General features: G+C 41.6%; 1 protein-coding gene across 2 annotated transcripts in view; it reads right to left on the reverse strand.

Moving 5' to 3' along the window:
- Positions 1 to 256: 256 nt before the first annotated feature.
- klf5l (Kruppel like factor 5 like) overlaps positions 257 to 16903 on the reverse strand; it is a 60403-nt gene continuing 43756 nt past the window's right edge. For both annotated transcript variants that reach the window (XM_067996984.1, XM_067996983.1), the window contains one exon: positions 257 to 4091. In XM_067996984.1, coding sequence (XP_067853085.1) covers positions 3913 to 4091 — 179 coding nt within the window. In that variant the 3' untranslated portion in view covers positions 257 to 3912. The remainder of the gene's footprint in view (positions 4092 to 16903) is intronic.

Genomic DNA, 16903 nt, shown 5'->3' on the forward strand with positions numbered 1-16903 from the left:
CTTCACTTCCTAAGAGTCTTTCTCCTCCTGGGGGACAAGCTGAGATTACTGAAAAAAAGCGCAGCTGGCAGTCATTAAATTTTGGGTCATGTGCCAGTAAACCACAAGGATGGGGGATGGACATCTTAAGCACTATACTATTGGCCATTTGTCTTTTTAGTTTTATTCATCTATACACCAAAATAAACACTTTTGAAATAAATTAGAAGTCCAAGTCAACCGAGAATATTGACAAAAGAAAATGAACAGAGTAATGTTTCATCTATAAACAGCATTTTATTTTGTTCCCTTTCTCTTATTATACAGTATACAGCTTTTAACAAAATCCAACATCACTGTATATCGGAAGATTTTTATTTTTAAACATTCAGATTTTTGATTTTTCTTCAAATTTGTGAAACACTATTATAAAAATAAGTGATACATTTAAAACAAACTGAAGCAAAACTACCACCATTTTCTTCCCCTTTGTTCTGAATATAAACATTAACAACTTATAAAAATTATATACATCACTAAATATCCCAGTATTTACATACCATTGTTTCTTTGGGTGCTTGATAGAAAACTAACGTATAATTAAAAACGCTATGGTCCATAAGTTTAGTGTAAACTTTCCATCCAATAATACACAACCCCACACAATATCTTGCAGCAAAGTTAATCATGCTGCATGTTCCTTGTGTAACATCCGAATGAATGTGGATTTCGTTGGCTGATTATATAACGATTAAAGTGTCTCCAAAATTCATCTTTTGCAATCTTTTAGGTGGTTTGCGAGATTTCCTCCCCCACCCCCATTCTCCTTCAGTGTTAGACCATCTTATCCATACTACTCTCCTTAATTGCCAGTGATGGTGGTCCAACATGTGGACATTTCAATTACTGCCATCAATGTTGTTAACTGCTTGACCTGCCCCGTCCACTTCAAGTTGGTGAAATTCTCTCCAGGGGAATTGTGAGTGTCATTGTTGGGATTGATTTTTTTTTTCTTCTCCAGTTCTCTCCTTTCCTCTCCTGTAATTGATAACTTATATTGGGATATACTTCCACACCTGGCAGTAGCCCCTGGGTACCTCATCCAAGTGGCCATTTTCATGTGCGACTCTATATAGTAAAGGCTGAAGGAGGGGATGGACTATCACAGCCATGTGTGTCATTACCCAAACATGCACTTTCCAGAAGAGGTCACTGGATAGCAATTAGGATCTGGCTGATTTTTCTTTTCCCCTTCAATAGCTGAGAGATATCGTAGCAACCTCACTGCCAATCTGATTGAGATCACCTAACTTAACACCAACCTGGGACCTTTCTGGGCTGGATGGGTCACTATCACATCATGTGGTACGTTCACCCACTAAGCGATTGGGGAATTATGACCGAGGCCCTGGAATTCCTGGGGTTCGGCTTTAGAGGTGCAGGTGTGGAAGAGAGGAACCCCTTCCCACCCTAGCACCACGTTGAGGACCCCAGCCAAATAAAAGGGACTGGGTCATTTGAAAGCCCAGGTTGGGTTGCTGGCACCTACAAAGGCACTACAGCAGCATATGCCCTGATCCATCCTTAGAAGGTGCAGCCAGTCTGCCTGATGTACTGCTAGGCTCAATGGCACAGAAGAAAAAAATAAACACTTTGCAATCTTCAGCTCCAAAAGCCATTTTGCCTTCAGACAAGGCACTTAATCTCCTTCTTCTTAGGTGGGTAAGGTTACGCGTCTTTCAGAAGGCCTCAAAGAACTTGTGTCAGCTATCAACTGTCATGGGTTCTGCTGAGCCCTTTCAAGGGTATAAATGGCAGAATTTCTGCAGTTGCCGGGAACCCCCTCAAACATGCCCTGCTCTCAGCCCCAAGAATTTCAGGGCCTGAGATTCTAACTAAGTTCCTAGTGCTGGCAATTGAATGCTTCAGCTGTAGCTGCCAAGCCCCTCCAACTTGAATCTGATTAACATAGTTCCTGTGGAACCTCATTTCAACTCTTTGCATTTTCAGATAGACTTTGATGATTGCAATACGTTCATACATTTACACTTAATAACAACAATCAACAGTGTGTGTACTTTTCACACACTGTGATAGGAGCACATCATTAGTTCATTTTTCAATTTACCTACTTGTTGTCATTCAGTATCTTTTCAAATTATATAATATCAATTTAGAATTTTTTCTGTTAATCTTACAAAATTTTCCTGAAATGAAGTGTTGAAACATAAAACGATGTATGCTAGAATATCCATTATCTTTGATTGAAGTAATGCTGATATTACCTGAGGGACATACATTTAACCTTATTGGTTACTAAATTCCTTAATCAGGGTGATGATCTGTTCAGCCTCGTGATAAAACTTCACAGATATCAGTGCTTATGGAAACTAGCTGATTGGGTGGGAAATTAAAAAAACAATGGTTGAATCAACCTTAAACAAAATCTGGCTATCAAAATGATTTATAATAGCTAACATAGTAAGAATAGCCAGCAGAGTCAACGGTTGGGTACAATACCCACATGATGCTTTTGTTCACCAGTTACGGTAGTTTTAGTAGCCAATGACCATTAGTAGTTATAGCATTTTTTCCACCGTGCGTAATATCCAACACTTTCTTAAAGTTACCTTCTTCACAATGTTCAGCAGTACCTGACGCCTGTATTTAAAGCAAATTGTCTACATTCAAATGCCCCTCGTTGATGCGTTCAATATTTAGCAGTTCATGTACACCAAGATAATAAAAATAGTAACAGCATACTTTAAGCAGGAGGTCTTGGCACAAAATACAGAGGTAACATTCAATGTGTTTTAATCCAGGGGTTAAATTGTCAATTTTCTGCATAATTGCTCACAATAGTTGAGCATTGTAGGAGAACCCCATTTACTTTTTTTTCCGAAAAAGTAAGAGTGAAATTAAGAGCTTAGATGTGCTGAAAAACCTGGATGACATATACTGCTGATCAAATCTCTTGACTGAATGCACAGTTGAAAAGAGAAGCATTCCTGAATCAGCTTGAGTGCTGCAGTTGTTGCAGGTTTTACCATGTCGAGTATTATTAGTGCTACAGTCTAACATGAAGTGCCTTTTTGATTTGAGTCTATTAGTGGTGTTTGATTCTTCCTGGCTTCTCATGAGCCCGTAAAACATTGTTTTTTTTCCAACATAAGCTAAGAAATGACTGTGAATGATGTTACAGTAAACATTATACTGAATTCATTAACCTTTAAGGGTAAATTCAGCAACCCTGTGGTCCCAGCAATGAGAGCGCAAGCCACAGATATGGCTACAACTCTCTAGTGCTGATTCTCCGAACTGGTCCCACAGGGAGAGCAGAATCGCTGAATAAACTCTTTAATGTGTTCATATTAAATTCCTCTCTTCACTAGGTGTTAAATTATTTAAAATAAGCAAGTTAAAACCTCTTGTTAAAATAATAGGGAGGAATAGTATCAGATTGTGTTAATTGTTTGTATGATAACACTGCTTACAGTAATTTCCAAGCTATAGTGTTACACTAGGTGTTGTCCTGTCCCTTAATTATACAGCCATTTAAGCATGGCTGTCAGTTAATTAAATTCCAAGAGTATTATATGTTGAATATCAATTTATTGCTGATCAGTGATTAATTCCTTAACATTCGCATGTTTTCTACTAAAACAGTATTTCAGGCATAGGAAAGCAGGCTTGCTTTCAGGAAATACAAAATAAATATTAATACAAAATTCTTTTTTTGTGTGAATTAAATGTTTTGCATAATTGGCTTCCAGTTAAGAAAATGTTTTGCTACCAACATTATATCCTTGAAATAATATGAAACTATTTATCTCCTGTAAATGTGATATGCAAGTGTAAGTGTAATGGCAGTACTTTGTTCATCTGTACATTTAGAAATCAGTCACATTCGTTGTCTGGGCGCCAGGCATTGGCCTAGTTCTGGTGTCTCTTCATGTGGAGAGCCAAGTGATCTGAACGTGAAAAGCAGCGACCGCAGGCAATACACTTGAAGGGTTTTGCTCCCGTGTGTTTTCTGTAGTGTCTTGTGAGTTCATCAGAACGAGCGAAACGCCAATCACAACCGTCCCATGTACATTTGTACGGCTTCTCGCCTGTAATTAAAATAGATGGATGTAAATAAAGTGGGTCCTGTACAGGGCAATGGCACTTTACTCAACACCAACAACAGCCAATCTCCGTCACCATCCTACAACTCATCCGCTTCATCCTGGATCACAATGTCTTCACCTTCGATAACCAGTTCTTTACCCAAACACACGGAACAGCCATGGGGACCAAATTCGCACCCCAATACGCCAACATTTTCATGCACAAGTTCGAGCAGGACTTCTTCACTGCACAAGACCTCCAACCAACACTATACACCAGATACATCGACGACATTTTCTTTCTATGGACCCACGGCAAGGAATCACTAAAGAAACTACACGATAACATCAACAAGTTCCATCCCACCATCAAGCTCACCATGGACTACTCCTCAGAATCAGTTTCTTTCTTGGACACACGAATCTCCATCAAAGACGGGCACCTCAGCACCTCACTCTACCGCAAGCCCACGGACAACCTCACGATGCTCCACTTTTCCAGCTTCCACCCTAACCACGTCAAAGAGGCCATCCCCTATGGACAGACCCTGCGAATACACAGGGTCTGCTCAGACGAGGAGGAACGCGATGGACACCTACAGACGCTGAAAGACGCCCTAGTAAGAACGGGATATGACACTCGACTCATCGATCGACAGTTCCGACGGGCCACAGCAAAAAATCGCATAGACCTCCTCAGGAGACTAACACGGGACGCAACCAACAGAGTACCCTTTGTCGTCCAGTACTTCCCCGGAGCGGAGAAACTATGCCATGTTCTCCGCAGCCTTCAACATGTCATTAATGACGATGAACACCTCGCTATGGCCATCCCCACACCTCCACTACTCGCCTTTAAACAGCCACCCAACCTCAAACAGACCATCGTTCGCAGCAAATTACCTAGCTTTCAAGAGAACAGCGTCCACGACACCACACAACCCTGCCACAGTAACCTCTGCAAGACATGCCAGATCATCGACACGGATACCACCATCACACGAGAGGACACCACCCACCAGGTGCATGGTTCATACTCCTGTGACTCGGCCAACGTTGTCTACCTCATACGTTGCAGGAAAGGATGCCCCAGAGCATGGTACATTGGTGAGACCATGCAGACGCTGCGACAACGGATGAACGGACACCGCGCAACAATCGCCAAACAGGAGGGTTCCCTCCCAGTCGGGGAACACTTCAGCAGTCATGGACATTCATCCACCGACCTTCGGGTAAGCGTACTCCAAGGCGGCCTTCGAGACACACGACAACGCAAAATCGTCGAGCAGAAATTGATAGCCAAGTTCCGCACCCATGAGGACGGCCTCAACCGGGATCTTGGGTTCATGTCACGCTACACGTTACCCCACCAGCGAACAAATGTTATCTGTTTTTAATATAACGGGTCAGTTGCTGTCTTTTCTATGTTTCTACCTCTCTATCTCTGGTTTTTTTTGTTGTTTGTTGTTTTTTTTTGGTGATTTGTATATTCTGAGACCTTGCAGGTAACACCTGTCTGTCTGCACACTGATTGCCTTGGCAACGGGCAGTTGAAAAAACTGTCTGTAATCACCAAGCATTGTTCTGTGAATTATAAATGCGATTTCATTTCGAGGATTTCATTTCCACATCGTCCACCTGAGGAAGGAGGTAGCCTCTGAAAGCTTGTGAATTTAAAATAAAATTGCTGGACTATAACTTGGTGTTGTAAAATTGTTTACAACTTTAAAATACCCATGATCTCAAGAAAAGGACCATATACCTAAATTTTAAAGATGATCACTAAGTGATTGCCCATGGCGTTCTCAATCAAACCAGTGGTTGAGAACTATTTCTAATTCCCTAAATGTAGGCAAAAGCTGAAAATCCTGCCTGAAGAGCCTGTTGCATCTCATTTCAATATTGCTGGCCAACTGTGAGCGCTGTTCTGGCGCTCACAGGTGGCTTGTCGGTCTGGAGGTGGGGGTGGGGGTGGGGGTGCGTGGGAATTCATGCTCCTCCTGGCTCCACAAAAATTTGTTCATAAAATGTCATTTTAAAAGGTTTTTTTTGAGTAGCCTTTAAGGACCGCTGGTTAGGCTGCTCAATGCCTGGTGCCAATGGCCGGAACATGCATGGCTCATTGTACCTCAAAATTGTCTCAAGGCCCTATTGTGTTATAGGACCCTGATTACCATATTAGAATTAGGCTCCTGTCTGAAACAGGTGGTCAAATAGGCCACCCATGGAGAAGCCCTTGGGAAAAAGGCAAAGCGCGGGAATGGGGCAGTAAGTGTATATCTGCAATTTCTGAGGTGCTACTATCCCATTCCCACCATGCGGAGGGAGTTAAAATTGATCCCATATTTATATAATAAAAATGGTCCTGTTTCTCTTTTAAAAAAGATCTGCTGTTTTTAGAGATGGAAGCCTAGATTTTATGATATGGGGCATTTTAGACCCAAATGGTCTATACCACTCCTCAAAGGTCAGCAGTGCAGCATGCCACAAGGAGGTGGAGTCAATGATCAGCTCACTATTATTGTTGATGGATGTGCCAGTCTTTTACAACATAGGAGTTTCAGATGTCCTTCCGGCGCACAGTGGCTGCAGTTTGTACTACCCTCAGGATGCACTGCAGCAACTCGCCAAGGCTTCTTCGACAGCACCTCCCAAACCTGCGACCTCTACCACCTAGAAGGACAAGGGCAGCAGGTACATGGGAACAACACCACCTGCACGTTCCCCTCCAAGTCACACACCATCCCGACTTGGAAATATATCGCTGTTCCTTCATCGTCGCTGGGTCAAAATCCTGGAACTCCCTTCCTAACAGCACTGTGGGAGAACCTTCACCACACGGACTGCAGCGGTTCAAGAAGGTGGCTCACCACCACCTTCTCAAGGGCAATTAGGGATGGGCAATAAATGCTGGCCTCGCCAGCGACGCCCACATCCCATGAACGAATTTAAAAAAATAGATGCCACAATTCTGCATCCAGCTGTCTGCTGGCCTGGACCCCGTGAAGACATGGGGCATAGGGGGGATGAAATTGGTCTTCAGCAGTAGCGCAATACGGGCGGTAGCAAATCGGCAGCTGGTTTTAAAATAGACTGCTGATTTTTTATCACTTATTTTGCACTATCGCCGAAGACCAAATTCACCCCCATAGTCTTCCCAAGTCCTTGCCATGTAGGTGTGCCAGGGCTTGCAGATATGGTTGGTGGCAAGAGTAGGCTGCCTGTTAATCGCCGAGGCATGCCTCCTCTGAGTACCACTAAAAGCTAACATTCTATGATTGGAGTGCTTCTGAGGAAGTTACCAACATTATGGTTAGTCAGGTAGTGATGTATTTAGTGGTGCCATTGAGTCTGCTCTCCCAGCTTCCTTTGGGAAGAGGGACCTCCGCATGCATTAATCATCTGGTAACTTCTGTCTGCAGAGGTGATGTGATTCATACAGCACCTCTCATGCAGCCTGATCTGCCTGGCAAACCTCCAATGGTCGCCTTACTCTTCCTCATGCCCGGAAACTATGCCATGGAGCAAAGTGGGAGGAGAACAGCTACCAGCCACCCAATTTACAGCACGATAATTGGTAACCAGTAGCTGCAAATCTAACCTATTCCAGCGCGAAGATTGCCTGAAATACACTGCAATACTGCTCTAGGGCTGCATCAGTGTTTTATTACTATTCTTGTTCATCAAGAAGAAACAAATCATTAACCTTAACCCTTAAAGCGTGAAAAAGAAAGGCACCCATTCAAACACTTGAGTCTTGCCAGCAAGTTCTGGCAGGCTATCTTGACCATGTACAGTTGAGCCTAATCTTGTCTTTCACCAACATCTACAAACATGCACTTCCAGTAGGAGTTATTGTGTAGTGATCAGAAATGAGGTCCCGAGCCAATTTTTCCCTCCCCTAACTAAGTGTAGTGGCTCTATCAGCCTGGGCTAAGATCAGTTAACTTAGCACAAACCAGGGTTCGAACCGGGGTATACTGTTTGCAACGAACAGAGAAATTTCTTCAAAGCCATTGGGGCTACTTAAAAAAAAAATTACTTTGGATATAACATGGAGGCAAGATTTGTGTTCTTGTTTTGTGTGCCCTATATACAAAACACGGTCTATCTATTCCATTTTTTGAGCTGGCAGGCATAACTCACGCAGGTGTGTCAGGCATTTAAAAGCAAACAAATCACACTAGTGTGCCATGGCCTAGTACCAGTTCACTGACGTCAGATGAGAGTGTATGAAACTGTGTATGTCCAGAGCTAGTTTACATTTCTGATAATGCAACAATGCTTGCTCAGTGTTGCCAGGTACGCTTCCTGACAGGAAAATTATAACTGAAAGTGTGTTTAATTATGTGGATGAAAATTATAGGGCTTTTGAGATTCTATGTACTGATAAGACTGTAACGTATACACTGTTGAGTTCTGTGTTGGAACAGGAGATGGAGCTGGATTAACGAGTGAGGTGTTAGCTGGGTAATTTAGTTCACTAACTGTCCTGTGGGGTGAAACACTAAGAAAATCATTAGTGTAGAAAGCAAGAGGTTGGACCTACTGGGTCTATGCCATACAGACTAGAAGGTCTCCGGTTCAATTCTCAGTTTCTGTTACATGTCCATGGAATCCTACCTCGCTAAGTGTCACTAGGTGTCAGCTATGGCTCAGTGGTAGCACTCTTGTCTCTGAGTCAGAAGGTTGTGGGTTCAAGTCCCACTCCAGAGACTTGAGAATAAAGTCTAGGCTAACACTCCAGTGCAATACTGAGGGAGTGCTGCACTGTTGGAGCTGGCATCTTTCTGATGAGACGTTAAACCGAGGCCCTGCCCACCCTCTTGGGTGGACATAAAAGATCCCACGGCACTATTTTGAAGAAGAGCAGGGGAGCTCTCCTGGTGTCCTGGTCAATATTTATCCCTCAAATAACATTACTAAGACAGCTTATCTGGTCATTATCTCATTACTGTTTGTGAGACCGTGCTGTGTGCAAATTGGCTGCTGCATTTCCTACATTACAACAGTGACTAAATTTCAAAAGTACTTTACAATTGGCTGCAAAGCACTTTGAGACTTCCTGACGTTGTGAAAGATGTTAAGAAAGAAAGACTTACATTATATTTATGTGTTAGTGCTTAAAGAAAAGGGGCAAATTGTGTTAAAGGGGAATTTAAAAATTGCCAAAGGTGCTGGTTTAACTTTAAATAGCTTCCTAGGGCACAATGAGCTGCAACAAAATATGTCCCCAAAATATTGAACATTACTGGATTTGAATAAAATGACATCATCAATAATGAAAGACAAAAAGGGTAACTGATGAACCATGGTTTGGATCTCAGGATAATATTTAGTATTAGTATTGCTGAAGGTTTTGAATAGACCAGAGCTGAACTGCCTTATAATTCTGGATTGTTCTAAACAGATAGGATTGAAGTGATGAAAGTTGCTTAAAGTTCCTTTCCCTGAGAGTTAGGACAGTGTTAATAAGTATGTAATTTGTTGGCAATACTATTAAAAATGGTGAAATGGTTGAAGAGGTATCTAAGATTATACTGACAGAAATAGCTGCAGTAAAATGATTGGGGTTGAAAAGTATAACGGTCTTCAGCTGTGTAGATCATCCAACCAAAGTATTCATACTTGGAGTGAGTATTCCTTTGGCAGAAGCCTGGAGATTAATTAGATTAAATGTATTATGCAGTGAATGATAATTACACGGGTGGTGGTGGTGGTTCTGTCATAGAAAGTTCTTTAAGTATAACAGTGGGTACATCGGACAAGGTGCCAATGGAACTGTACCTAGCAAGGAATCAATGCTTTTATTTGGCGGAAAAAGAAAAAAAAACTATATGTTGAAAAAATAATGCTGTGGAAATGACTGCAGGGGTCTGTTTTTGTACTTTGTTAGAAATTTAAGCTTTTGAGTAGTGAATTTCTATGAAACATCACACTTGTTGCTGGGAATGTGGCTTTTTTACACCAAATCACAAGCTTGTTAAACACTTAAGGTTATGTGCTGATTCTTTTATGAATGATAGTATGGGGGAGTTGCATTAACATTGTAAGATAGTATTTCTAGTAAACGTATGAAAGGAAGGGAGGGAAAGGGCCATCAGACTCTTCAATATACACCCTAGCTGCTAGACAATGCAACCCTTACACCACCCTCAATCACACTAATAAAGCTAACTCCTGGAGAAGAGCTTGGTAAAGCTTTCAAACTAAGACCCTTGAGACTATCATCATCACTCACTGTTCAAACAAAATATATTTTTTAAAAAGGCAGTATAAAAATAAAAAAAGGATGTTAATAGTAATCAGCATTCTGAGTTTTTAAAATGGGTCCCAGGGATGATGCTTTCTCATTACCTCATGCACTACCGCTTTCCTGTATCAAGCTTTTTCTCAGATATCACCTATATAAACCCTTGTATTTGCAGGTTGGAAAGGCTATTAATCTCCCTTGACATAATTAGATTTTTCCCCATTCATCACATTTGTTTGTGCCTCCTACTAAGCACTGAGAGGTAGAAATTCCTGACCATAGAACAATGGCAAGAAAATCTATCTGGCCTCTTTGCCTCCTGGTTAGAAGGGCCAACATACAAGGGTCAGATAATGAATCTCTTTGGAATCGGTTCTGCCCAAGATAACAAATACTTTATAAATAGGAGAATTTGCCAGGCTGAATGGCTTTTTGCACCAGGGTGTGGTCCAAATATTAGCACATGTTTTCCGATAGTAGGAATAATAAAGCTGAGTGAAGGAAATCCAAAGGCACTTTGACCTCAAATATTTGTTTTTTTTTTGTTGGCTAATTTGTGAAAAAAAATTGCTCCGTCAATTATTTCATTTATTAAATACCATGGAATTTCAAACAAAAATAAACATTCAGTTTGATGTGCGCAGCTTCAGGGCAGAGTCTGAGTTCTCAGGTGAAACACGAGCATAGCAACAATCAGCAGTACAGTAGCTTGAAATCAAATTATATTTTTAGCTCCTTTAATGGCTCAGTGAGTAAATACACTGAGGCACAAGCACTAAGAAGGTCCCAGATTCACTACCATTGTGCCACAGGATAGGAAGGGATGGGGGGGATAAAATCCACCAGACTTTGTTCCTGATTGCTACTGAGTGACTCCCTGTTGGCAAGTGGTAATGACAAGATCAGGTTTGACTTCAAAGGCCCCACAGTGGAATAGCTTACTGACAGTCACTGTCAAGGCTCATGCAAATAATAGCTACCTGGGCAAGATATAGAGGGTAACCATTGCCTGTATCCTAGCAAGAATAAGTGCCTTCAGGTAAGAAAGGAAGAAAATTGGGGAACAAAATGGCACTCAGCAAGATGCCACTGTGGAGATACAAGATATATAAATATTATGAATTCACGATCCCAGTGCAGAGCTTTGCCTGTACATATCAAGAATTCTAAGGCAGGGGTCAGTTAATTGTCAGTTCATTAGTTTTAATTAATCCCAGGGATATGATTTCTTAAAATTTGCCCTAGAAAGTTAAATGGAAGTGTTGCTCTGGGGCCAGTTACTGAAATAGAATAAAAGTTCAAAGTATAACCATCATGTTGTTCAAAAAGAGTTAATTTTGTAACGAAACAGTGGAAAAACAGAAACTCATTCAATGCAAAGACATTTATAATGTGGTCATTTAAGATAAAGCTTGACTCTGAATTTCCCCTCTGAAGGAGTTTCTGTACCTTTTAATGTGATCCCAGTTTTTCTTTGTTTGCTTTTGCACTTGACATGGGTTTCCTCTTCAAACAGGGAATCCTGTCACAGGACCTGAGTAATACGCAACTGCTGGCCTACCACTTAGGTCTCTAACAGGGGGCTGAGGCACTAAGCTAATCATATGGTGATAATCCTACGTTCTTGATAGAATCTACAGCCCCATATATAAGTTCTGTCTGTTGATCAATCAGTAGGGTTGCCAACCCTCTTGGATTGTCTGAGTGTCCCCCAGAACGACAGATAAATCTCCCGGGCACTGCTGTAGAAAATAGGAAAATAGAGTTGATGGGCAGCAGCAGTGCACTTATGAGAGAAGGCGGAGCATTGACAGTTGGGCATCCAGACCGACTGGCACAGGATAAGTTTCCATTTGCAGGTCAGGCTGTGCTGGTGAGCAGTACGCAGTAAAGTTCCCAAATAATAGCTGTTCATGCTTTGGCTGCAGCAATAACTGCTTTAGGTAAATACTTGTGGTAACTTTTCTATTCCAATCAGTTCCTTTTTAAAATTGCCTGCCCCCCCCCCCCCCCCCCCCCACCACCATTGCATCTTTTCTAAGATTGCCAACCTCCCGATTGTCTGGGACTCCTGGAATGGAAGATGAATCTCCTGGGCACTGCTCGTAGCAATCCAGGAGAAAAGTAAAGCTTTACACCTATGGTTTGTATCTGCATACTTCCTTCCCCGCTATACTGATCCACATCCCACCGGGACTCTCCGACCCTCCCTCCCCACTGGGCTTAAACACAGCACAGTTTGTAGCAGACCATCTTGTTTCGTCCAACATGTAAAGAAGTTGTTAGCCGTGGGGATAATTACCAATCACATCCATCGTTTTGCGTTATGGTCAAAAAGCTGTGAATGTGGTTTCATCTGCAGCATTCTCTTGGAAAATGTAACTGGTCAATACTAAAACAAACTGCAAAGTTTTAGAGAGGGTGGCAATAGGGATACGGAGTTTGTATTTCCACCAATTATAACATTTTTAATAAAGGTTTCTGGCATCTAGGAACTTTTTAAATGTTAACAGGACTTTTCTCCCTACACTTACCTGCTGATGGACTAATATAGAATGCACTGAAATACTGATATTTCTGACTGAATTGTGATATTTCATAGGAAGACTGGAAGAGGAGTAGGCCATTCAATCCCTCGAGCCTGTTCCGCAATTCAATTAGATCATGGATGATCCATACCTCTGCTCTCTTTACCCACCTTTGATCCATATCCCTTGATGCCTTTTACCCAACAAAAATCTATCGATCTCAGTTTTGAAAATTTCAATTGACCCAGCACCACAACCTTTTGGAGGAGAGAATTCTGAATTTTCCAGAATTACTGATGTCCTATGTGTGAAAAAGTGCTTCCTGATTTCACTCCTGAATGGCCCAGCTCTGATTTTATGATTATGCCTCATTCTGGATTTCCCCCACCGGAGGAAATAACTTCTCTGTATCTACACTCGCAAATCCTTTTATCATTTTAAACACCTCAATTAGATTACCCCTTAGCCTTCTATACTTAAGAGAATTCCAGCCAAGTTTATGTAACCTGTCCTCATAATTTAACTCTCTAAGCCCTGGTAACATTCTGGTGAATCTGCGCTGTACCCCATCCAAGGCCAAAATATCCTTCCTGAGGTGCAGTGTCCAAAACTGAATGCAGTTCTCTAGATGGGGTCTGACCAAGGCTCCGTACAACTCCCCCTGCTCCTACCAGGACTATTTCTGTAGCATCTTCAAAATAATCTCAAATTATTTAAATGTGACCACTTTGTGCAGAAGCTGTTGGTGCTACCTGTAACAGGAAGCACCAGATGCTTGAGAGGCTGAACCACAGGAATTATTTCCATGCTAGAAATAACTGTCTTTTGGGGAGAGCTACTGGTAGCATTAGGGTTGCCAACCCTCCTAGATGTCTGGAAGTCCCCAAGCACTGCAGCTAGCAACCTAGAACAATGGTAGAGCTTTGCGTCTGAACATCGTGCCTGCGTACTTCCTTCGTCTGCTCTGAGTGGCCTCCCAGTTCTCAAACTTCTCATGCCACAACCGGTAGGGCAAAACTGCAAGCAAAGACACTCAATTACAGGGGACCCAACTTTTATAAGGTAAATGCAATAACATTTGCAAACTGTGGGAAAGCTCCATGTGATCAGACATCATGTGATTAGTTGTCACATGACCAAAATGTCACATGATCAAATGCCACATGATCAGGCATGGTACATCCAACCAGGGTTGGCAACCCTGTCAATCATCAGGCCACCATGATGGCTGATGGAGCTGATATTCCCACAGTCAGTAACACTGAAGCAGTCTCTCATCCATTTGCCTACTTTCCCAGCCATAGATGGATGTGTGGATCGTGGATCTAAGGGATTGTGGTATGGCAGGGATTCCAAAACTGGGAAAATTCAATCAAAACACTAATCTAAAAAAAGATGAGAACAATGCCTTCTGTGCTCTGGGCTGCTGCCAGAAGGAGTTAATTAGTTAATGACCCTCCCCAGAGCAATCCTAAGAGTTGAATCCTTTTATTAGCTCCTTTGAGGTAGGTCTTCATCAACACAAAGTCCTGGCTCTCTGGCTTGTTCTGCCTCATAGATATACAGTACAGTACATCAAAAAAGGCCCAAGGCTGATCTCAACAAGTCAGCACTTGGATGATTTAAACCAAATATTGGGTTTTGTCAAATTCAATATGGCAAGGAAGCAAAATAGAGTTTGTTAAAACATACTTTGTCCATATGAACTCTAAACTGGTTGGTATATATCATGGTATATTTAAAAATATAAGCTTGAGTTATTCACACTTACAAATCAAAGTCACTCTCCAAACTAACCAAACAGAATACTTTCATACTTTTACATCATTTACCGCTCTGCCTTAATACCCATGAGTTGCACATTATTCATCTGCTCAAGGATGTGATACAGAATTGATTTCTTTAGAACTTAAAACACAGATAAACTTTTGTCTACTTTAGTTACAAGTACTGTGTAACTTTGGCACTTATGAAGCCTTACTTGCAACACTGCACATAAGACCAAGCAAGAAAAAAAGTTCTTGGGCAAATATATTACCTAAAAAAAGGAAAATATACTTGCATTTATGTAGCACCTAATCAGATTGAAAACTTTTGAAGCATTTCACATTAAACGCATTACTTCTAAAGTGCAGTGACTGTATTTGTCTAAACAAACGGCAGCCATTTTGTTCAAAATAACATCCGATAAACAGCCATGGGTTAATCTGTTTTTGGTGATGCTGGTCTAGGGAAGAATGTTTGGCCAGGAAACCGGAAGAACATCCTCTTCTTTTCCGAATGATGCCTTGTGATCTTTACTATCCACCTGAACAGTAAAAGAGGCCCAACATGATAACTGTTCATCAGTTAATTCAAAACATTTTTACACCAATAGTGCTTCTTGTAATATTGATTCCTAACTCATCTGTGGTGTGAGTGTGATCCAAGGTGAAGGATAACTCCGATTGTTCCTTCCTCCTTGTGGAAATGCCTGGCCTTCCACCTCCTTGAACATGCATTCTGTTATGCAATGCATTGGTGTGCCGATGCTTCACATTGACATGCCGCCATGTGTTTGCATACTCCCTGCTGTCCCGTGGCTCCCCTGAAACCTCAGTGACAAATGCACTATGTTGTGTTAGCCATCCAGACCAGAAAGATTTCATGTTTAATCCCTGGTATAACTTAAGTTGGTTGATCTCCACTGAGTTGGTGGTGGGGCCAATACAATTATTCTCAGACAGGGTTTATTGTTCTTTGTTGTTATCCAATGATTCCCCCTGGAAAATGCATGTGTGTGGACAATAGGATCGTGTGTACTTGTAATATCCTCATTGTTGAATAGTCTACCAACATTCACTGGCCATGCTGACACATGAATGTCCATGACATGTTGGACGGCTACTGACATCTATAGAACTGTCGTCCAATATGAGACTTCAAGAGGGGAAGGAAATTAGAGAGAAAATGATTCATGTATTGGGAGATATTGGATGAACTCCCAGCAGCAGACCTGGCATGAGTTGTGGCCAGTGGAGATTACTATGAACTGCCCTCAAAATTAAACTTGATTTTTTTTCTGCAAATCTGAATTTGTTGTTGAGGTATAAATGAGACTTTAATAATTCCGCAACATGCTATCAAAGCGTGACTAAGGCAGCTATTAAACTATCAGAGAGATAAGCCCTTCACAAGACCCAAGGGCTACACACTGGTTTGTATGGGTCACTGTTTCCCAACACTTAAACCTTATCAGTGAAAAAAGCAAACAGAACTAGATAAGTAAGTACTGAATGAGGGAAAAATAAACTTGTTTTTCTTTCTGTTTGTTAGGCTCACAATCAATTTGCACAGCTTGTCACACCAGTATGAGTGCTAGATATGGGCACTTCAGAGCAATGCTCAGTTTCCAAGCAAAAGTGAATGTCAGCATTTTGATTTCATCAATGCATGTGTCTGATCTACTTAACATACATCAAGCAGTCCAGAATCTTTACAACAGTTTCTCATAAAGCAGAAGTTCTGAGAACAATTTATCCTCTCTAATAGAGAAGCGCACTAAGAACAGGTGGTTTTCTAATGCCCTCGGCTGCTGGTGCTGTGGAATCCACCCCTTATTTGTGAGTGAACTGTGGAATTGTTTGAAAGTCACAGTTAATGAATTTCACTTTCTGGCTGCTAAAGCTTCCCCAAAGGCTGTGAATGTTGCATTGCTAGCCTGTATGGGTGGACACAGTGCTCTGCCCCCATGTGGCAAGAAAAAACGGTATCTAGTTTTGCCAAAGGCAGCATTTACATTTGCCACTAGTAGTGCTAGGGCTTTCAGAGCTGCCTGCAAAAACCACCTTTTCGTGTAGGGCTAGTCACCTCCAGAAGCATCAGTGCTTCTTCATTTACCTCATGGCACTGACGTTGAAGTCAGAACTGCGAGATACAGTGTGTACATGTTATGTGAAACTGCCTTTATTTTATTACCAATAATCACTGAAAATTATTTCATAATTTTGTTAGAAAATGTCCAATCTGATTTCTATGCTTGCCACTCACAGGTG

The sequence above is a fragment of the Heptranchias perlo genome, chromosome 15 (genome assembly GCF_035084215.1).
Source record: "Heptranchias perlo isolate sHepPer1 chromosome 15, sHepPer1.hap1, whole genome shotgun sequence".
In the NCBI taxonomy this organism is placed as follows: domain Eukaryota; kingdom Metazoa; phylum Chordata; class Chondrichthyes; order Hexanchiformes; family Hexanchidae; genus Heptranchias; species Heptranchias perlo.